The 22,947-nt window shown below is 49.1% G+C and overlaps 1 protein-coding gene across 1 annotated transcript in view; it reads left to right on the forward strand.

Annotated features, from left to right (window-relative positions):
* Nucleotides 1–2,423, forward strand: part of LOC119440184 (uncharacterized) — a 149,615-nt gene extending 147,192 nt beyond the window's left edge. The window contains exon 34 of the mRNA XM_049662797.1: nucleotides 2,370–2,423. Coding sequence (XP_049518754.1) covers nucleotides 2,370–2,423 — 54 coding nt within the window. The remainder of the gene's footprint in view (nucleotides 1–2,369) is intronic.
* Nucleotides 2,424–22,947: the final 20,524 nt, after the last annotated feature.

Genomic DNA, 22,947 nt, shown 5'->3' on the forward strand with positions numbered 1-22,947 from the left:
TCTGAACTTCTGCGCGCGGGGCAGTCTGTTGGAACAAGCACCACAAAGAAGAGGACGGAGCTCTCGTGCTTGGCCACGCGCAAACAGCAGCTATACCCACGGAGAGGTTTCTCGGTTATTCATAATAAACCCTTTTCCTATGGAACGGGAGGCTTGATTTCTTCAGGCACTACGTTGGCTTGCGTCACTAAATCCGAGCATCTCTCTGTTGTTTCTGTTGAAGCGGCTTCCTCTGAAGCTCCTCCCGTTGCGGCTTCCTCTGAAGCTCCTTCTGTGGTCGTTCCGCATCTCTCTCTGCCTTTGAAGCTGCCACTAGTTTCGACGACGTGACCTCTTCACAGTCACAACAGTTGCTGCATTGCTGAAAAAGTATGAAGCTTCATTTGATGCGCATGCGCTTCATTGGGACATACTTCCGTCATTACGCATCGGATAGAGACAGATGGCGGGTCCATTGTTCGCCGTCGATCATATCGCGTCTCTCTCGCCGAGCAGAAACTCATTGAACAAAACGTCGACGACATGCTGCAACGGCGCCCTCCGCTAGTCCTTGGTCATCCCCCGTCGTTCTAGTTCGTAAAAAGACGGCTCTGTCCGGTTTTGCGTTGATTACCGGGCCACCCAACAAGATCACGCGCAAGGATGTGTACCCTATGCCGCGCATAGACCATGCTTGGATTCACTGCAGAATGCCGAGTACACCTCGAGTCTTGATCTGCGTTCAGGCACAGGCATGAACGCAGATCAAGTATGCACAAGGACTATAAAGAAAAAAAATACCATCTTCCCGTAGGGGAACCTGAGTAGTATGCGAAGCAGCCATGGGGTCGACCACGGCGCTGACACTAGGTTGACGCTGGCGCTGTCCGTGGCACTCATCGTAGCGTTGCGTAGTAAGATTTCCGACGCTGCTCGACGAGTAATGGCTGATCTTGTCGAAACCTCCCGAGCGCCCCAGAGGCACCGGCAACAGTCACCAACGCACGCGCGTTCGTTGCGAACGCGGATAAAATGCGACGGCGTCGACAACAGTTCTGCGCGTTGTGGCGCCCCCAGCGGAGTATGCAGCGCCTACCGTCACGCCTTTAACCTAAGCTACTTGTACCAGATTGGGACCTAAGTGCTTCGCATTATCGCGCGCGAAGCCGCAGGTGTTGCCATTCGTTGCGCAATCGCGAGAGAAGAGGAGCATGGGAGAGGAGAGGAGGAATGCGAGAGGATAGGAAATGAGACAGGAGAAGGAAGAAGAGGAGGAGGATGCGCAGTGCGGGTGTGGACGCCGCATGGTGGAGGGAGGGAGGGAGTGACAGCGTTTTCAACACAAGATGGGCTCTACGAGTTCGATGTAATGCCATTGCCTCTGCAATGCACCCGCAACATTCGAGCGCATGATTTACACTGTTCTGCGTGGCCTAAAGTGGAAGACTTGCTTGTGATATCTCGACAATATTGTTGTTTTCTCTTCCACCTTCGCTCAACACCTGAAACGACTGGACGAATTTCTCACGTGCCTTGCCAACGCTGGCCTACAGCTGAACACGAAAAAGTGCCGTTTTGCCAGCAAGACAATTAAGGTCTTCGGTCACATTGTGAGCTAGGACGGCATTTGTCCTGATCCCGATAAGGTTTCAGCGGTTCTTCACTTCCCTCGCCCAGAGCGGACCAAAGATTTGCGCAGTTTCCTTGGCCTCGCTTCTTATTTTTCCCGCTTCATACGTGACTTCGCCTCAAAGCTGCTCCGTTGCACAAATTGCTCGGCGAGATGCGTATCAGCATTTACCCATCTGAAAAACTCCCTCACATCTGAACAAGTACTTCGCCATTTTGATGAAAATGCACCCACACTCCTGCATACGAACGCTAGCGGTCATGGCATCGGTGCTCCTACAGCGAGATGTCTCTACGTGAGAGGGTCGTCGCCTACGCAAGTCGCGTACTGGTGCACACAGAGAAGAATTATACCATCACTGAGAAGGAGTGCCTAGCTGTCGTTTGATCGGTGCAGAAGTTTCGACCTTGTCTTCACGGCCGCCATATAACCATCGTTACGGACCACCACGCCTTATGTTGGCTTTCCACGCTCGAGAACTTGTCTGGACGCTTTGGTCGCTGGATTATCCGTCTTCAAAAATACGACTTCACTAATATGTACAAGTGTGGTAAAAAGCATCAGGACGCAGATGTGCTTTCTCGCTGCCCGATTCCTACGACGACATACCATGGTTCCGCTCCTACCTTCCGCGGCAAGCTTTCGGACCGTCCTCCCCCGCATGAATTGTCCTTAACCGCTATTGACCAGACTCATTCTGATGACCATGGATCGCTCATATCTCACCAACTCACTGACTCCTACTGCTGACGCATCATAGGCTGCCTTCAGGGAGCTTCGCGGCCGCCCAACGCCCACCTTCGTCGACAGCTGACGCAATTCAAGTTCGACAACTGCGCCCTGTACCGCCATATCTATCACCCTGACGGTCCACGCTGGGTGCCTGTTCTACCTCGCTCTCTTCACGCGCATGTTCTTAAGGCCTAACACGACGACATGACTGCTGGTAACCTTGGTTTCCAGAAAACGTACGACCGCGTCAAAGGTCGCTTCTACAGGCCTGGCTTATCCACTAGGGTAGCGCGGTACGTCGCTTCCTGCGTCATTTGCCAGCTCCGAAAGCTACCAACATCAGGCTAAAGCGGAGAGCTCCAACCAGTCCCGTGTCCGTCGGCACCAATCGAATTCGTTGGCATTGACCTGTATGGTCCCCTTCCCACGACTCTCACAGGCAATCGATGGATAGTGACAGCCGTCGACACATGACACGTTAAGCCGAAACTGTTTGCGTGACTTTGGCGTCGGCTTCTGAAGTGGCTGCATTTATGCTTCAAGCAATAATGCTGCGTCACGGTGCTCCTCGTGTCACTCTTAGCGACCGTGGAAAGGCTTTGCTTTCACAAATTGTAGACGAATCGCTCCGAGCCTCCGGCACCACCCACAAGACAACCTCCAGTTACCACCCTCAAACCAACGGCTTGTCTGAGCGCTTTCATCGCACGCTCTCCGAAATGATAGCCATGTACATTCAACCAGACCACAGAAACTGGGACGCAATTTTGCCATTCGTGAATTTTGCGTACAATACGGCCGTGCAACGCACAAGTGCTTACTCGCCATTCTACCTCGTCTATGGCCGTTCGCCCTCTTTATTTCTTGACGTCTCTTTCTTCTCCGCCCCGGTCACTGTAGCTGCATCCTCTTGTGAACAATATATATAACGCATTCTCCACTGTCGGCAGCTCGCCCGCATAAACACTGAAGCAAGGCAACATGACCGCAAGAACCTCTATGACGCATCTCATCGCGCAGTGTTCTTCCGCCCGCGCGATAAAGTGCTACTCCGGAAACCAGTTCGCACTCCTGGCTTATGCGAGAAGTTTCAGTTTTGGTTCATAGGCCCATACAGAGTCTTGGAGCAGACTTCTACCGTTAATTATCGCGTCCAACCTATTGAGGTTCCAACTGACCGCTGCTGTCCCGCTGCCGAGATTGTCCACGTCTCTCGCATGAAGCCTTTCACAAGGCGTTCGCCGTCCCTTTAAGTTGCGGCCAGGCTGGCCGCTCGCACGCGGGGGAAATTTGTGTGGGCATTTCTTAGTGACTTGTTTGTTGGCTGCACATGTTCATCATCTCATCGGCTTCGTCGTCTTCATCGCTTGTGGGGACTCATCTTGAGACTGATCTGTGCCTCGAGTGTGATCGCTCCGCCGCGTCTCCGGGGCGTATTAAAGGTCGGGCTACCGCTATGGCACAAAATATATATATAATATATATAATCACGATTATGTACAGACAACAGGCCTTGAAGCCAGGGAAAGCATCCGGAAAGTTAGCTGTGGTTGAACTTGAACTGTAGAAAATACTAAATTGAAACAGGCTGTGGATTTGGCTCCCACCGGCGGCAAGTTGTCTTCCCGTCCACTTTCATATCAATTTATTGTTTTCTATCATTTTACTTTCAACCACAGCTGATTATCCCGACGATTTTCTTGACTTCGTCGCTTTTTGCCTTTATAGGGCCATCATGAACTTTCAACACGTGCACCCTATCGAGTGAGGCTAGCTTAGCAGAGCTATTTGAAGAATTATCAGGAATTGCCTGCCATATTATTGGCCTTAGTGAGGTTAGAAGAACTGGTGAGGCTTATACAGTGCTGACTAACGGCCACGTCCTCTACTACAGAGGTCTTCCAGATAAGAGAGAATAGGGAGAAGGATTTCTAGTCCATAAGAGCATAGCGCGCCAAATAGATGAATTCTACAGCAATAATGAGAGGGTAGCAGTCGTCCCAATGAATCTGAATAGGAGGAATAGAATGAAGGTAGTACAAGACTACGCCCCCACCTCCAGTCACGATGATGAAGAAATAGAACAGTTTTATGAAGATGTTGAATTAGCAATGAGACAGGCGCGAACTCAGTATACTGTAGTCCTGGGCGACTTCAATGCAAAAGTGGGGAAAAAGCAGGTCGGTGAGCAAGCAATTGGCAACTACGACATTGGTTCAAGGAACACTAGATGAGAGATGTTGGGGGAATTCGTGGAAAGGAATAGGCTCCGAATAATGAACACCTTCTTCAGGCAGCGCAGCAAGAGGAAGTCGTCCTGGAAAAGCCCTAATGGAGAAACAAGGCATGAAATAGATTTCATACTCTCGGCCGATCCAAGCATAGTGCAGGATGTATCAATGTTTGGAAGGATAAAGTGCAGTGACCATAGGTTAGTCAGGTCTAGGATTTGTCTCAATTTGAAGAGAGAAAGAATAAAGTTAGTCAAGAAGAAACAGGCTAACCTAGACGCAGTAAGGGTAAAAGCAGACCAATTCAGGCTGGTACTCGCAAACAAATATGCACGTTTAGAACAGGAAGACGAAGACAACATAGAGGAAATGAATGAAACCGTAACAAGGCTGATCTCAGACGCAACAATTGAAGTGGGAAGTGAGGCACCAAGGCAACCAGTAGGTATGCTCTCACTAGTAAAAAAGGAGCTAATAAAGAAATGGCAAAACATGAAAGCGTCAAACTCTGGAGATCAGATAGAATTCTCTGAACTGTCGAAACTGATCAACAAGAAGAAAGTAAGGGATATACGAAATTATAACATGGAAAAGATTGAAGAAGCAGTAAAACATGGGCGCAGCATGAAATCAGAGAGAAGAAAATTTGGCATAGGACAAGGCTAAATCTATGCATTGAAGGATAAGCCGGGTAATATCATCAGCAATTTTGATGATATAGTAAAAGCAGCGGAAGAATTCTATACTGACCTGTACAGTTCCCAGAGCAGCCAAACTACTTTCATTCGAAGTAGTGATGAAGAGAAAACAGAGGCGCCTTCTATAACTAGCGAAGCAGTTAGAAGGGCCTTGAAAGACATGACCTGGCGAAAAGCTGCTGGAGAAGATGGAATAACAGTCGATTTGATCACTGATGGAGGATATATCATGCTTGAAAAGCTTGCCGTGGTTTATACGCAATGCCTCACAAATTCAAGTGTACCAGAAAGCTGGAAGAACGCCAACAGTATACTCATTTATAAAAAGGGAGACGTTAAAGAATAGAAGAATTATAGACCCATTAGCTTGTTTTCAGCATGGTATAAAATATTCACCAGTATATTTCCAATAAAATCAGGGCAACACTTAACTTCAGCCAACCAAGAGAGCAGGCTAGCGTCAGGAAGGGATATTCTACGACGGATCATATCCATGTCATAAATCAGGTAATAGAGAAATCTGCGTAGTACAATCAAACTCTTTATATGCCTTTCATAGATTATGAAGAAGCATTTGAATAAATAGAGATACCGGCAGTCATAGAGGCATTGCGTAATCAAGGAGTGCAATAGGCTTACGTGAATATCTTGGCAAATATCTGCAAGGATTCCGCAGCTAACTTGGTTTTCCCCAAGCAAAGTATAGAGTTACTTATCAAGAAAGGGGTCAGGCAAGAAGGCACAATCTCTCCAATGCTGTTCACTGCATGCTTAGAAGAAGTATTCAAGCTCTTAGACTGGAAGGCTTAGGAGTGAGGACCAACGGCGAATATCGCAGCAACCTTCGGTTTCCAAATGACATTGTCCTATTCAGCAACAATGGGGATGAATAAGAGCTAATGGTTGAGGACCTTAACCGAGAAAGTGTAATTGTGGGGTTGAAGATTAATATCCAGAAGAGAAAGATAATGTTAAATAGCCTGGCAAGGGAACGTGAATTCGGGATTTCCAGTCAGCCTCTAGAGTCTGTAAAACAGTACATTTATGTAGGCCAATTACTAGCAGGGGACCCTGATGATGAGAAAGAAATTTACAGAAGAATAAAATTGGGTTGGACTGCATACGGCAGGCATTGCCAAATCATGGCTTCGAGCTTACCACTGTCGTTGAAAAGAAAAGTGTACAAACATTGCATTCTACCAGTGCTAACATATGGGGCAGAAACTTGAAGGTTAACAAAGAAGCTCGAGAAAAAGTTAAGGACCGCACAAAGAGCGATGGAAATGAAAAAATTATAGGCCTGACGTACGTTAGGAGACAGGAAGAGAGTGGTGTGGATCAGAGAAAAAAAGGAGACAGCCGATATTCTAGTTGACATTAAGATTAAAAATGGAGCTGGGCAGGCCATGTAGGTTGGATAACCAGTGGACCATCAGAATTACAGAATTGATACCAAGACAAGGGAAGCGCAGTCGAGCACGGCAGGAAACTAGAAGGGGTGATGAAGTTAGGAAATTTGAAGCCACAAATTAGAATCAGCTAACGCAGGACCGGGTTAATTAGAGATCACAGGGAGAGGACTTCGTCCTGTAGTGGACATAAATATAGGCTGATTTTGGCGATGACGAATAACAAAAATCGAGCCCCTCGGTTTCTTTTTGTCTCTCGTATATATATATATATATATATATATTGACACGTACACATGTTTATCTTTCACCGGTGGCCGCTTTCAACATTGGCTGACAAATGTTAAACGTTATCGCTCGGCGCAGGACGCGCCTGCATTGGAAGCTTCTCGGACGTTATCAATGCTTCTATCCGTTGTCTGTGGTCACCGACGCCCATGTAATCTGATTGTATGAGCGACGCGAATTGTCTAGAACTTTCTGGATGACACGCGGGCATCAGGGATTAATCTGGAACCTTCGATGACTCAGGTATAAAAGCCGACGCGTTTCGCCGCTGATCAGATTTCGACGATCGCCGACTGTGTTCGCCGCTATCGTTGTGCTTCAAGTGTAACTTGCTTTTGTGGGCACAGGTTCGCCCAATAAAGAATCAGTTTTCTCATTCCCAGTTTTACGACTGTTTGCTTCATCGTCACTACTACGTGACATCTGGTGGAGGTGCTTTTATGTCCTTGTACCGGACCCCCCCGTCCAGCCGTGAGCCAAGCCCACACCGTCTAGAAGACGTCGACGCCTACCCCGCCCAGCGAGCTAGTCGCAGGCTACTGAACCTGCCACCGGAGTACGAACCCCTACCTGAGAAGACCAAGAGGACAAAAGTCATGACCTCGGCAGCAGCTACCATGACAGCCCCTGTGCCAACATCTGCGGTCGTGATGCAACAATCCAGGGAGCCGCCGACTTTCCGCGGTTCGCCATGTGAAGACGCTGAAAGCTGGCTGGAGGCATACGACCGGGTCGCTACGTTAAACAAGTGGGACTGCGACGAAAAGCTGCGCCATGTTTACTTCTCTCTTGAAGATGGCGCCAGAACCTGGTTCGAGAATAGGGAACGTTCACTAACAACCTGGGACCTCTTCCGAGCCGCCTTCCTGGACAACTTCACGAGCGTCGTCCGTAAAGAAAGAGCTGCAGCCTTGCTGGAAAACCGTGTACAGCTCCCGAATGAGGGCATCGGTATGTACACTGAAGAAATGACTCGATTGTTCCGGCACGCCGATCCAGCTATGCCCGAAGACAAGAAAGTTCGCTTGCTCATGCGGGGAGTTAAGCAGGAGCTATTCGCCGGGCTGGTACGGAATCCACCAACAACAGTCCAAGACTTTCTCTCGGAGGCTACGACGATCGAGAAAGCACTGGACATGCGCAACCGGCAATACAATCGCCGTTCGACGCCACACTACGCCGAAGTCCAAGGACTTTCCGACGACCTACGAGACACCATCAGGGCGATAGTACGCGAAGAGCTGCGGAAGTTGCTACCGTCGTCGCAGCCTCAAGTTGCTTCCATCGCCGATATCGTGCGGGAGGAAATCCAGCAATCGCTAGGACTTCCCGAATCGCCGCAACCCCAGCCGGAAGCGATGACATACGCCGCCGTCGCCCGTCGTCAAGGCCCCCCTCCGCGCTCGCGCCAGGGCCCCGTAACGCCGCAATTCCGTCGCCCAGCGCCGCCGCCGCAGCCAGCACGCCCGCCCGTCGCCCAGCGCAGCTACCCGAGAAAAACGGACATTTGGCGCGCCCCCGACCACCGCCCACTCTGCTATCACTGCGGGGAAGCCGGCCATGTCTACCGCCGATGCCCATACCGCGAGATGGGCCTACGAGGGTTCGCCGTCAACGCGCCACGTCCACAGCTTGGCGAGCGACCACGTGACATCGCCGACTACCTCGCCGGAGCTCAGTGGCAACCACGACGACCCTCACGCTCGCCGTCACCAGGCCGCTACACCTCGCCCCATCGCCGTCAGTACACCGGTCCCACTCGGGGCCGATCTCCCAGTCCTTACCCGGGAAACTAAAGGCAGCAACCGATGGAGGTGCGGTTGCTGTACGACGCAATACCGAAGATCCTCCGCCGCCGACGAAGAAGATTCGCGAATCACCACGACGAGGTATCAGCACACCGCCTGGCAAGAGCCCTAACGACAACACTTCGCCGCCGAAAGAAGACCTACCGACGCGACGTAGCAACAGCGGAGCAAGCCGACGCAGCCGTGATCCGACGCCACGACTTAACCGCAACGCCAGACGACGGTCTACCGACTTAGACGTGCTAATCGATGGTCATCACGTCACTGCTCTCGTCGACACTGGAGCCGACTATTCCGTCTTCAGTGGCCCGTTCGCCGCCAAGTTGAAGAAGGTGAAGACTGCCTGGCAAGGACCCGATATCCGTACAGCGGGAGGCCACCTAATAACGCCGGCTGGAATCTGCACAGCACGAGTCACTGTGAACAACCTCACTTACCCGGCGAGCTTCGTAATCCTGCAGCACTGCTCCAGGGATGTCATCCTAGGCATGGACTTTCTAAACCAACACGGTGCAGTCATCGACTTAAGGTCCAAGTCGGTAACGCTTTCAACGCACAACGCGATACCACCGGATACAGACATCAGTTACCATGCCTTGAATGTGCTAGAAGGACAAGTCACCGTTCCGCCTCGCTCCAGCGTAATGATTTCCGTCGGTACCGAAGTGCCTGCAGACATGGAGGGCGTCATCGAGGGCGATCATCAGTTACTGCTCGACCGTGAAATTTGCGTCGCTAGAGGCATAGCTGAGCTACGTGCAGGGAAAGCAAGGGTGATGCTCACGAACTTCAGCGCCGAATACAAGCACATTAACAAAGGCACCACGGTCGCCTACATCGACGAAATAGTACAAGCCAGCAGTGCTTTCGCCTTCACGGATTCCAGTGCACCACCTGCAACGACGACTATAGCACCTGAACCAACTTTCGACGTCAATCAGAACCTTCCCAGGCATAGGAAAGAACAACTAAAAGCTCTGCTCCTGCAATACAAGGACTGCTTCTCGTCGTCATCAAAAGTTCGACAAACCCCTGTCGCCAAGCACCGCATCATCACCGACGAAAATGTCCGCCCACTCCGTCAGAGCCCGTACCGAGTTTCGGCGCGCGAACGTGAAGCCATAAGGCACCAAGTCGACGAAATGCTACGCGACGACATCATCCAGCCGTCCAAGAGTCCGTGGGCATCCCCCGTGGTGTTAGTGAAGAAGAAGGATGGAACCCTACGTTTCTGCGTCGATTATCGTCGCCTCAACAAGATCACGAAGAAGGACGTATACCCCCTCCCACGGATTGACGACGCCTTGGATCGACTCTACAACGCAAAGTATTTTTCGTCGATGGACCTCAAAACCGGCTACTGGCAAATCGAAGTCGACGAGAGGGACCGGGAGAAGACTGCCTTTATAACACCAGACGGACTGTTTCAGTTCAAGGTCATGCCGTTTGGTCTTTGCTCGGCACCTGCGACTTTCCAACGCGTCATGGATACAGTACTGGCAGGCTTGAAATGGCAGACTTGCCTTGTCTATTTGGACGACGTCGTTGTGTTTGCCTCAAGCTTCGAAGAACACCTGCGGCGCCTTGAAACAGTTCTTCAAGCAATCAAAACCTCCGGACTCACGTTAAAGCCAGAAAAGTGCCGCTTCGCATACGAGGAGCTCTTGTTTTTGGGCCATGTCATCAACAAGTCTGGAGTGTGCCCTGACCCACAGAAAACGGCGGCCATCACTGACTTTCCTCCGCCCGCCGACAAGAAGGCAGTGCGTAGATTTCTTGGCCTGTGCGCCTATTACAGGCGCTTCGTCAAGGATTTTTCACGGATCGCCGAGCCACTGACGTACCTCACGAAGGCCGACGTCGAGTTCAAGTGGGAGACGCCGCAAATCGAAGCATTTGAAGAACTGAAGCGACGCCTACAATCGCCGCCCATCCTTGCGCATTTCGACGAAAACGCCGATACCGAAGTCCACACCGACGCAAGCAGCGTAGGACTCGGCGCCGTGCTTGTGCAGAGGACTGACGAACTAGAAAGGGTTGTAAGTTACGCTAGCCGGTCGCTATCGAAGGCGGAATCAAATTATTCCACAACAGAAAAGGAGTGCCTCGCCATCATCTGGGCTACATCAAAGTTTCGCCCCTACCTCTATGGCAGGCCCTTCAAAGTTGTGAGCGACCACCACGCCTTGTGTTGGCTAGCTAACTTGAAGGATCCTTCAGGTCGCCTCGCACGATGGAGTCTGAGACTTGAAGCATTCGACATCACCGTCGTTTACAAGTCCGGGCGAAAGCACTCTGACGCCGACTGCTTGTCTCGCGCCCCCGTCGAACCGCCGCCACAGGATGACCAGGATGACGACACTTTCTTGGGACCCATCAGTGCCGATGAATTCGCCGAACAGCGAGCCGACCCGGAACTAATGGCGAATTCCATTGGGAGAACAGGAGCACTCAAAAGCACGCTGAAAGTGCTCGTTCCAGAAGCGGCGTGTTTCAGTGGTCGAACAGGAGTGGGAGAGCCGTCATCCAGTGGCAGAACAAGAGCAGTTTCGCTGCGCCGAGAGCAGCCGGGAGCAGTCCGGACTGCTCTCGCTTGAAAAGCGGAGTACGGAGGAAGTCACGTGACTTAAACCGTCATATCCTCCTAATTTCTTTTTATTTTGCTTCAGCCGGCGCGCGCGGCGGTAATGGCGGCAGCCAAGCGTAGTTGGTGTTTTGGTACCGCTGTTTTTGACGTCAGTGATACGAGCTAGCTTCGCAGCGATTTAGCGACAGATCCTGGCATTTCTAGTCCGCCTTGCTTCTCGTTGGATGCGCGGGGGACAGCGGCAGCAAAGCGTCGTCGCCTTGTTGAAGTGCTTGAGACGCTCGACGGTAACAGCAGCGAAAGCTGCTGGAGCTCAACTTCAGATTCAAGTTGCAGTTTCAGATGATCTTCGCAGGCGGACACTTTGTGGGATGCGTCGGCGCTGCACAAAAGTATGTAGTACGTGGCTGCAAACAGTGACATGGTTACGCCCGACAGATTACAAGACGATCACGCGTGTTTTGCCGCACTCCTGCAGAGAATGGTGGGACGTCGATTGCTTTAGTCACATGGTACATTTCTCCTCACACGTCCCCCTCCCACCTACTCTCCGAATGTTCGCCGTATTCTAGTGGCGGGTCGGGTGTGCCTGCTCTCACTGCGCTGTCGCCCGACTCCGCACTGCGCGGCGCTCTGCTCCTGTTCTCCCAATGGAATTCGCCATAAGGAACCTTGTAGATTACCTGGAAGGCAAGACCGTCACTGTGCCGAAGGTGTTCAGGCGAGGATTGGCGTCGTTTTTCTTGCAAAACGACATTCTCCTAAAGAAGAACTTCTCGCCTCTCCGAGCCAACTACCTCCTCGTGGTACCCTCAGCATTGCGTCCAGAGGTTCTGCAAGCTCTCCATGACGACCCAACGGCTGGACACCTCGGTTTTTCCCGCACGCTCGCGAGGATACAAGAAAAATACTACTGGCCTCGCCTCTCTGCCGACGTCGCCCATTACGTAAGGACATGCCGAGACTGTCAGCGACGCAAAACACCGCCGACAAGGCCAGCCGGACTTCTACAACCGATCGAGCCACCTCGCCGACCGTTCCAGCAGATTGGGATGGACTTACTGGGGCCTTTTCCGACGTCGACGTCCGGGAATAAATGGATCGTCGTAGCTACGGACTACCTCACCCGCTACGCCGAAACAAAAGCCTTGCCCAAAGGCAGTGCTGCCGAGGTAGCCCGATTCTTCGTTGAGAACATCCTCCTGCGTCACGGTGCCCCAGAAGTCCTCATCACCGACAGAGGTACTGCCTTTACGGCAGAACTAACTCAAGCCATCCTACGATACAGCCACACAAGCCATCGCCGGACCACCGCCTACCACCCGCAGACGAATGGCCTCACCGAGCGCCTAAATAAGACCATCGCCGACATGCTGGCAATGTACGTCGACGTCGAACACAAGACGTGGGATGCCATCCTTCCGTACGTGACCTTCGCATACAACACGGCCGTGCAAGAAACGACGCACATGGCGCCGTTCAACCTGGTCTACGGAAGGAACCCGGCAACGACGCTTGACGCCATGCTACCGGACGTCACCGACGAAGAAAATCTCGACGTTGCCACCTATTTGCAGCGTGCCGAAGAAGGTCGACAGCTCGCCCGACTGCGCATCAAGAACAAGCAGAGGACCGACAGCCGACACTACAACCTTCGACGACGCTACGTCGAGTACCAGCCCGGTGACCGTGTTTGGGTCTGGACTCCGATACGCCGACGAGGACTTAGCGAGAAGCTGTTACGTCGCTATTTCGGACCATATAAGATCACCCGACGTATTGGCGCACTGGACTATGAGGTCGCGCCAGACGGCATTTTGCAATCACAGCGGCGCCGGGCACGACCTGAAGTCATCCACGTGGTGCGTCTTAAGCCTTTCTACGCCCGCTGAAAAACTTAGGTACTTTGTTACTTTGTTATTGTTTTTTGTTATTTTGTTTATTACGCATGGTTTTGTTTTCGCTTTCGTGTTTGTTTGTAGCATCGGGACGATGCTTTTTAAGGGGAGGGTATTGACACGTACACATGTTTATCTTTCACCGGTGGCCGCTTTCAACATTGGCTGACAAATGTTAAACGTTATCGCTCGGCGCAGGACGCGCCTGCATTGGAAGCTTCTCGGACGTTATCAATGCTTCTATCCGTCGTCTGTGGTCACCGACGCCCATGTAATCTGATTGTATGAGCGACGCGAATTGTCTAGAACTTTCTGGAAGACACGCGGGCATCAGGGATTAATCTGGAACCTTCGATGACTCAGGTATAAAAGCCGACGCGTTTCGCCGCTGATCAGATTTCGACGATCGTCGACTGTGTTCGCCGCTATCGTTGTGCTTCAAGTGTAACTTCCTTTGTGGGCACAGGTTCGCCCAATAAAGAATCAGTTTCCTCATTCCCAGTTTTACGACTGTTTGCTTCATCGTCACTACTACGTGACAATATATCATTAGAAGCCAACAAACAATGAAACCAAGGCCAACCAAGAGAATTACAAGTACTTACTAAGTGAATAAAAAATGATAAATTAATCAAAATAAAAATGGATGAAAAAACAACTGACCGCAGGTGGAGAGGAACCCACGTCTTCGCATTACGCGTGGGATGCTCTCACCATTGAGCTACCGCGGCGACGTTTTCTCACCCACTTTCTGGGGTATTTATCCCTTATAGGAGGAACTCATCCTGGGAGTGTTAGCCAGCGCGCCACCACTCAAAAACCTAGGCGGTGGTATGATTGATAGAAATTGTGATTGATATGAGTAATAAAAATCGGGATCCTCGGTTCCCTTGTTATATATATATATATATATATATATATATATATATGTATATATATATATATATATAGTGAGCGCTAACTGTGCAGTTCATCATCATCTTCATATGCATATACCCATCCTCATAATCATAATCATTTGGTCGGGTTGGTGTTCGTAGGCTGTCTCGCGCTGTGTGACAATAGAAGAGCTCGGCCTTCGTCCCGGGCGTCGTCTCACAATATATATATATATATATATATATATATATATATATATATATAGATTGTTACTGGAGGTGGTGCTCCTGAGCAATCCTTTGCAATGTAAACACTTGGATCCGGGACCTCAAGAAGGCAGGATATAACGCCCACGCATTTCTATCCTGTTTACAGCTTAAATGCCACTGAACGCTTTTTTTAAATACCTTGGCCCGCGCTGGCATACACTGTATGTTCAAAAACAGGCCCATGGTGAATGGCGGTTGAAGTATTCAGGAAACTGCCTCGAGTTATCGCCCTTTATACATAACCTACGGGTTGCTTTTTCAGACTATACAATATGTTGTTTCATCACCTGTTAGAAATAGCATAATTCTAATCATGGAACCGGATTACTCGAAGAGGTGGACATTGCTACCACGAAAAATCAGAAAGCGTTATCGAATTTTGAACAAAATTTCTCTAATGACGTTTACTAGTAATTACTTTACGGCCCATTGCAGTTTATAAATTGTAACCGGTTAGTATACCAGCCATATAGACTTGGATCCAATTCTGAAGATGGCACCTCTTTTAAGTTATGCGCCGTTAAACTCGCGCTGAAAAATCGGGAGGACGCTTAAGCTTAAGAGTGGAACGCGATAGCATTCGAAGATCACTGAGTGCTTCTCATGCTTCCCGGCGGCTGCAGCTTGTGCAACCATAATGTTTACCGGGAAATGGTGTCGGCGAACGCTACGCATGAAGGCGAGCGCTTTCTGGTAGAAACACGGCCTCTTGCGTGGGCCAATATTCCGGTATTATATCGCACTTTTAATATTTCAGTCTAAGAAGATTTAACATAAAAGGCATGCAGCTGTCAGTGTCTTGTTTCATGACATTTTTTTTCTGCGCTGTCATTCTCAAAATTCTGACGAATAACTCTGTAAAGAATGTAAGACAAGGTATGAGGAACTTTGTGGATAGAATAACTTTAGTACCGTATAGACGCTATAGAACATATACGGCAACTTTTGCTCACGAGACGCCAACCGCGGCACCGACGCCGACACTGGATTTTCTGCGACACGGTGCCCTTAACGCTGTCGCGTTAAAATGCGCTGTTTTTGCACTCACTTTTCAGAGCGTAGCTCTTAAACGTAAGTTCCTGGGTTGAGCGTCGACGTCTCGCGGCGTAACCGCGCGAACATGCTCGCGCCACCGCTCGCGCGTTCGTCGTCGTCTTCTTTTACAGCTGGCTGCGATGCCGCTCATCATGCCAGTGTTCCCATACCGCCCCTCGCTCTGCGAAGGCGCTGACGGCAATGGCCCACTGCCAGTCTGTGAGTTGATTGCGGTCTCAAATTCTTTACCTCAATATATCGCGGAATGAAAACAAGAATACAGCTGCGCTAAAATTTCGCTTTAGGGAACACCGTAAACGCTGGACATTAAAAAAAAAAAGTTGTTTTGTGCATTTAACCATAAAAGTAACTACAACGCCAATGCACTTGGTCGCGCATTTTGAAAATTATTATCTTGAAACTGCTGTCACCCTGGGAATTTGGTTCTAGTGGACACTCCTTGCGAATGCACACGCTAGAACTGGTAAATTGCATTAGACGCTGTGAATTATTTATTTCAATAGACATATAACAAAATTTTCATAATTAGTTCATAATGCACTTCGAAGTATTGCCTGAAGGAAAGAAGGAGGAAAGAGAAAAGCAGAATGCAGGGAGGTTAACCAGAGTGACGTCCGGTTGGCTACCCTACACCGTGGGAATGGGAAAGGGTACACAAAGATACCTGCCTCTTCAAGATATCTATATAGTTCAAGGACTAGCATTGTGCTATCTGCCACATACAACTTTTAAACATTTTGTATACAATAAAAGGAGAAAGAAAATGAAGTGTTGACATTTCGCCGGGTTTTAGAAGTGCCCAGCAGGGCAGACAAGATATAGGTAAAAACAATTTCTTCATTTGTTTCGCTCTCTGTTTATCTTTATTTCTCTCCCTGTACCTCCTGTTCTCATTTCACACTCTCTCCACTTCGCTTTAAACTGCGTGTTCAACCCGGCCGTCCGTGCCCGTTTCTGGTCGAAAGAGGTAACTCACATTGTTAGCCACCTGTAAAGAATACGATGTCGAGAGCTGCAATCGCTCGCAAAAACGTACTTGAAAAATATCAGGCACATGCTATAGACGGTTTCATCCAGCGCCACCGCTCTCTGGCAACGCTGTGCGCCGGCATCCGGCGCCCCTAGGAAACTTTCGGTAGCCGTTCCTTTTGCTCGTTTTTGCTGGTATTTGTTCGCTCGCGCGATCGTCCTGCGCATATTCTGTGTTATTTTTCAGGTATATCGATATAAGTGCGACTTGTGGCATTCAGTGTGTTGCGTGACGGCGAGTAGCTCTTGGAGCATCGACTGTTTTCATTAGGTTTACTCGTCAACGGTGTTTTTCAAATCTGGGAGCCTACCAAGAGCTCCCAGATTTGCTCTGCTCACTTCATCCAAGGTACGTTACTACGTGGAGTAGCCGGACTGCCATAATGCTGAATAATAAAAGTGATACTGCACGATTGTTCTGGCCGTATGTCGCGTAACTCACGTGAGAGCAGCCCGAATCTCGCCCCGAGTTTGCCCGCTCGTCCAGTTTCTTGACTCGGCGTAGGTCGCCATGCTACGAACATGAGCTAAAATTATTGCTTAGCCGGTGCCATGCTGCCGCCGTTTTATTTTAATGTTTTTCGTATCTGAGGCACAAGTGCACTTCTGCATCTTTACTACCTAGGTACATCTGCGCATTGGTTTATCATGTTTAACGTCCCAAAGCGACTCAGGCTATTATACGGACGCCGCAGTGGAGGGCTCTGGATAATATCGTCCACCTGTGATTCTTTAACGTGCACTGACATTGCACAGTACGCGGACCTATAGCATTTCGCCTCGATCGAAATGCGACGTCCGGGGCCTAAACGGCGTCTTTTGGGTCAGCAACCGGGCACCATAACCGCTGAGCCACCGCGGCGGCATGTGAGCATTCGTGTCGGTATCGCAGAGCAGAATCGCAGAAAAATTAGCGATTTCCGTGCATGCATGTAGGAAGTTTCAGCCACATTCTAAAAGCATTTACGAATTAACGGAGGCCAATTATGTATTGCAATCGCGCAATCCATACACAGGTTTCATTTTGTTAGAAGTGAGGTAAATTCGTGAGCATTTAAGTTAGTCCCATTTCAGTCAACCTAGGCTTCTTGCACTAAATGACTTTTGAGAATGTACAGTTATTTGTGAATGCATATTGGAAAGTAGAAACAAGGCATATGAAGCAGAAAACATTTGCATGTACACATGCTCAGCTTACCACTTCATCCTCCATCTTGCAGCAATAAAAGGTCCATTGCGAAATGCAAAAACGCCCGTGTGCTTGCGCTGTAGTGCACGTTAAAGAACCCCAGGTGGTCAAAATTAATCCGGAACCCTCCACTACGGCGAGCCTCATAATCACAACTGGTTTTGGCACGTAAAACCTCATAAAGAAGAAAAAAGTTAATATAAAGTTTTTCTAGTTTTCAGCAGTCCCATTACCTGCCTTGAAGACAACAGTCTGCGTTCATTGCATGTCCTCACTAAGATGCTCCGCTTGTTGCTCCGGGGTTGTAACTGAGGAAAGGTGTCTGGAGCCCGGCGAACCACTGGACATCATCGTCCAGCGTATCGGGCAGGTCTCTGCCTCTAAACATCCGCTTTTGGCGTTATAGATCTATTGCTTCGGTGATAAGCGCCTTAAAGTAGTCGCTCGTCATCTCGACAATATTCACGATGTTGAATCAGCTCATCACAGATTCCACCAAGCAGTGCAAACATCGACACGCCGGCCTCACGTCGCGCATGCCTTCAAACAACATAGCCGGAAGTGCTTCTAGCTCTCCTGTCGGAAGTTCCAATGGGGCAACCAATCAGCGGCAAGCGAGGTTTGTTTGTAAACACTGAAACCGTCTATAGTCATCGTGGTTTGTATGTTTGCCCGCTCCTTCCTTATCTTATGTACCTCGTTTTAGTCAACTGGGTACTACGATAATATAATGAAGCTTTCCTCTTTGCTGCATGTACAGCCGTACATTCAAATGTGTGGAAGTGCTTGAAAGAAGCAATAATTACCGTCGAGCTGTGAACGACACGGTGATCAAATTTCCCACAGCAAACTTTGCTTGCTTGTGCTACAAACCACGTAATCTTGTATGGCAGTCGATGCTGTCACGGCAACAAAGTTGTCCTGAGGGTCAAATGTTAGTTCAACATCAACAGTTGTGTCAATCTTGTTGGCCTAAAACACCTTGCTCGGCGGATCACTGATATAAAAACGGTCAACAGAATAAAAAGCCCTTTAAGATTTTTTTTTCCAGTTTCAAGGCCCTAACAGCAAATTTCACTACGTAAATTGTAGTCATAAATATTATTCCAGCAATTTGATTTTTTGAAGCTATGACGTCCCGTTTCTCTCCAACGCTTGCTGCATGGCTTTCTAGAGAGTATCGGTGTTATTTTTCAACTTAGTACTTCCCAACGAGCCATTCGCAGGGAAAAATGATTTCGTACTTTGCTTTATATGGGTAAGCTGTTATTCGTCAGTATGTGTGAAATTAATTCCAAGTTCCGCTATGCCTTACACAATTTCTTCTTATTCTACAACTTTGCCTGGACGCAATCCCGAAACGCAACTTTCTTGAAATGCAATTAGATGGCGTTCCCGGACACTGAGTAGAAATGACCAAATATGTTTTTCCGCCCATGCGTCATTGAATATTGCTTAATTTTACACAACGTTAAAGTTTTTTCATAACGCACCGCGATGTTTCGCCCTTTCATGTGCTCGTTTATTTGTTGGATATTTTGTAAGAAAATTAGTTACGTTGAAAAGGTTGCCGAGATATTTCTTGTTAATAATCTTGTTGTATGAAGCGAAAGCTTCATTACGCTACCTCGGGCAGCCGTCGGCGACTCAACAGTTTTCACCTTGAGAGCTAGACGTCAAACCAGAAGAGAGTGTTAAGGGGCGTTTATAGTCCGACTTTAACGGTGTGTGCGAGTGCGTGTGCGTGTGTGTGTGTGTGTGTGTGTGTGTGTGTGTGTGTGTGTGTGTGTGTGTGTGTGTGTGTGTGTGTGTGTGTGTGTGTGTGTGTGTGTGTGCGTGCGTGCGTGCGGGCGGGCGGGCGGGCGGGCGGGCGGGCGGGCGTCATCAGACGCCGGGCGCGTCGGAGCGCATTGGCCGCGGGTCCGGTTAGGTTGGCGGCGCCAGTACGTCGAACCATCGGTTGAACTACAGCCGCTGTTGTTCTCGCCAACGTGACATAACGTATGCGCGCGTTCACGCTACGTCGAACTATATTTAGGCCTTTACCGACCGCTGAAAGGAGACATTGCCACCGTTGCCCGAGTAGAGTTGGGCCCGGCTGCGAATTGCAACCAAGTCTCACTACTTCACTGATCACCGTAGTGTCTCCATAGGCATAAAAAAATGATGAATAAACTCTGTATTCATTGCAAACATGTCTGTATATCATTGCGAAACCACACTTCGGCCACAGCTCGCCAATGGGTCTAGCCAGGGAGTGAAGCTTTCGCTATCAACCAGGGTTAAGCAAACAAGGTTAACCACACCAATTTTTACAACTCGCGCCCACGTTTTCTTAGAACACCGTCTGAGCAACGTCAGAGAAACGCTACAGCTTGCTATGGGCTGATAGTCAGGCCCTAAATATAGCAATGCTTTATGACTCATAGAATATTATTTTTATTGAAGTGATCAAGATAATTCAGGATATGAATTATATAATTAGGTACAGCCAGGCTCAGTCTACTTGCGTAAGATACAGAATGTATATCATGAGAACTAAAGAAGGGTGGAGCGCAGAAATATTCGGGCCTGAAGCAATGATAATTAGAGGTAAAGTACAAAAAGTATCAACATGTGCAACGTCATCCATTCTTCATATTAATTTCGCCTAGAATGAGCATTACTGTTGCTTATAGGCAATGTGTTCTACTCAGAAATTATTTTTATTTCTACCCAAATTCCTTTTATGAAGAGTTTAGTGGGCAGTTTACTGGTTGTTCCATGTATGTTGTAGTCTGTAGACCGGTAGAATGAAGATTAACAAAACATATTCAGCACCTAAATACGTTTATTCACACGGGAGTTAATAAAATAGGTCTTTATAGCATAAAAAGCAACTTTGTGAGAATACTTTTGAGAACTTCAGAATATGAGTCGTTTCAGTACAGTTGACATATTGATTATTTGCGGATGAATGCTAGAACGTAGGAAATTCGGAACTTCGCCAGGCGCGCACTCGAGACTGGCCCTGACTTGGCAAGGGACACACTAGAGCCCCAACAGGCGCCGTCTGCAATCCCCTCTTTCACCGATGACGCTGGCCTTCGATTTTCTTTCATGTCCGTTCAAGCTCTTCTCTCTCGGGTCTGGCAAGTCCATCGAAGAACTTGAGATGAAGTAGCACAGGGAGGCCGAACATAAAAAAAAAATACATAGAAACTTGGCTATTGTTATTCGTCATGGTTTACCGGCTTCAAGATTGTCACCGGAAACTTGTGTTCCGGATTGGGAAGTAAATTACAAGTCTCCTTCGCGATGTATGCTCTAAAAGGATCGTATTTCACCAAACGAAAATTTACTTTGCAGTAAATTGAAGTAGAGCAGGCGCAATGTTGACGTGCGAACTTCAAGAACGGTAGCTCCGAAATTGAAATGTAAGCTCAAGATTCTAAGAATCACGCTGCTATGTAGAATCCACCATCTGTGGTAATGCTAGGGTGACTTAAATATAAAAACATACGCATATGTATACATTTTACCACCATATGATACATGAACCGTACTGATTTTATTCTAATCTTCACACGTCAAGTTACCCGCCGTCTGAAGCGCGGATTGTGACCCGCAACATTGTTTGAACACTCCAGTCAAACGCTCTCATTCTTTGTAAGTGGTGTCTTCTGTTTGGTTTTAAAGTCAATAGCATCGCCTACCAGGACAGGTTTCACTTATCGAATGGAGCGCGCAGAAACGCAGATAGTTGTGGTGGGCCAGGCCTGTGCAGTCAAAGTCGACATTAGGGGGAGAGTGGTGCTTGAAGAGTGGTGCCGGCGAATCCAAATTGGTGCGCTTCCCATTGCTTAGCTTGCAGTGGCTTGTCGACGATTGGGGATACCTGCAACGGGGCTATAAAATTCCGCTAAGGACGGTACTTAGAGAACAAGAGTTGGTAGAGCGATGTCGTATACGTGTCAGAAAGACACGACCCCATGGAGGAAAGAAAAAAAATTGCAGTGGCTTAGCTCGGCTATGCCAGGATTTACGTATCGTGAGCGAAGGTTCAGTTCGTTGTTCTTAGATTTCCTGGTTGTCTAGGATTACCTTGATTATTATGCTTACTGTTGCTTCAATGACACACACATGGTGTACGCATTATGTTACACGTGTACATTTATATTTCTTTTGCTCAACGTCTGGTTGCTTCTCTATTGCCACAAAGACGGCTCGGTGGTCAGTAAACACGCTGCCGTCTCCATGGCCCCAGCGAAGTATTTTGAATTGATTATCTGTCTGTGATACACAAGATCAGTGGTGGTTCCCCATTGGGTCGTCTGTACAGTTGGAACACTGGCTAAGTCCAGGTTAAATGTGTCCTTCAAAGGAACAACAAGAGAGTCTGAAGCACGAATGAAGTCACCAGCCACCACACACAGTTCACTGCCGTCTTGTTGTTGCTGCGGCTGAGATGGTCGGGCAGGTCGCTCAGCCTCCTGGCAACGCCGCTTTGCTAGACGTTCCTCCTTTTGCTCCGGTGTCTCCGCAGCACGTTTAGCCTTCTTCCGCTCGTTGTTCCTACACTCAGCCGTTAATTGCCAGGCAACAACTTCGGGATCTGATGAGTTAAGCTTCTCCGCTCTTCTGCGCCGCTGAGCAGCAATTTCACTCTCCTTCACCATGGCTATGCCACACTGGCAAACGCTCAGGGCAAACGCCGGGCAAAAGCCTGGTGCACCAGCTCTGCGCCGTGTGACGTCACTGCTCCTGGCGCATGCGCAACACGGCTCTCCAGGAGCCACGCGAAACTGCTCAACCTCGGCCAGTGTAGCTCGCGCTAAAAATGTCGCCGTTTCACCCAAAAGGTGAAGCATCAATAGCGATAGCAAATTAGTAGAGAGCTATACGGAGTAAGGATGGTAGTTTTATCAGCTGTATAAACTTGGACATGCAGCAGCACCTGCAACACGCAGAACTGTTCTCGACGCCATCGGCGTTTTGCCCGCAATAGCACCGAACGCGCGCGGCGTTGGTGACTGTTGCCGGTCCCTCTGGTGGTGGCTCTGAGGTTTTCGACGAGATCAGAACGGGACACTCGTCGAGCAGCGTCGAAGTCTTTACCACCTTCTCCCCTCGCAACGTTTTTACATAAATATGCATTCGGTGCCGCAGCTAAACATCGCCTCCCCTCGCTCCCTCCTCAGTTTTTCCTTTCCTTCATGCTCGACACCGCGAGAGGTACGTAAGGGCATGATCGAATGAACCAGATGAGGAAGTGAAGAGCCGCGA

Source organism: Dermacentor silvarum, chromosome 2 (assembly GCF_013339745.2).
Source record: "Dermacentor silvarum isolate Dsil-2018 chromosome 2, BIME_Dsil_1.4, whole genome shotgun sequence".
Taxonomy (NCBI): domain Eukaryota; kingdom Metazoa; phylum Arthropoda; class Arachnida; order Ixodida; family Ixodidae; genus Dermacentor; species Dermacentor silvarum.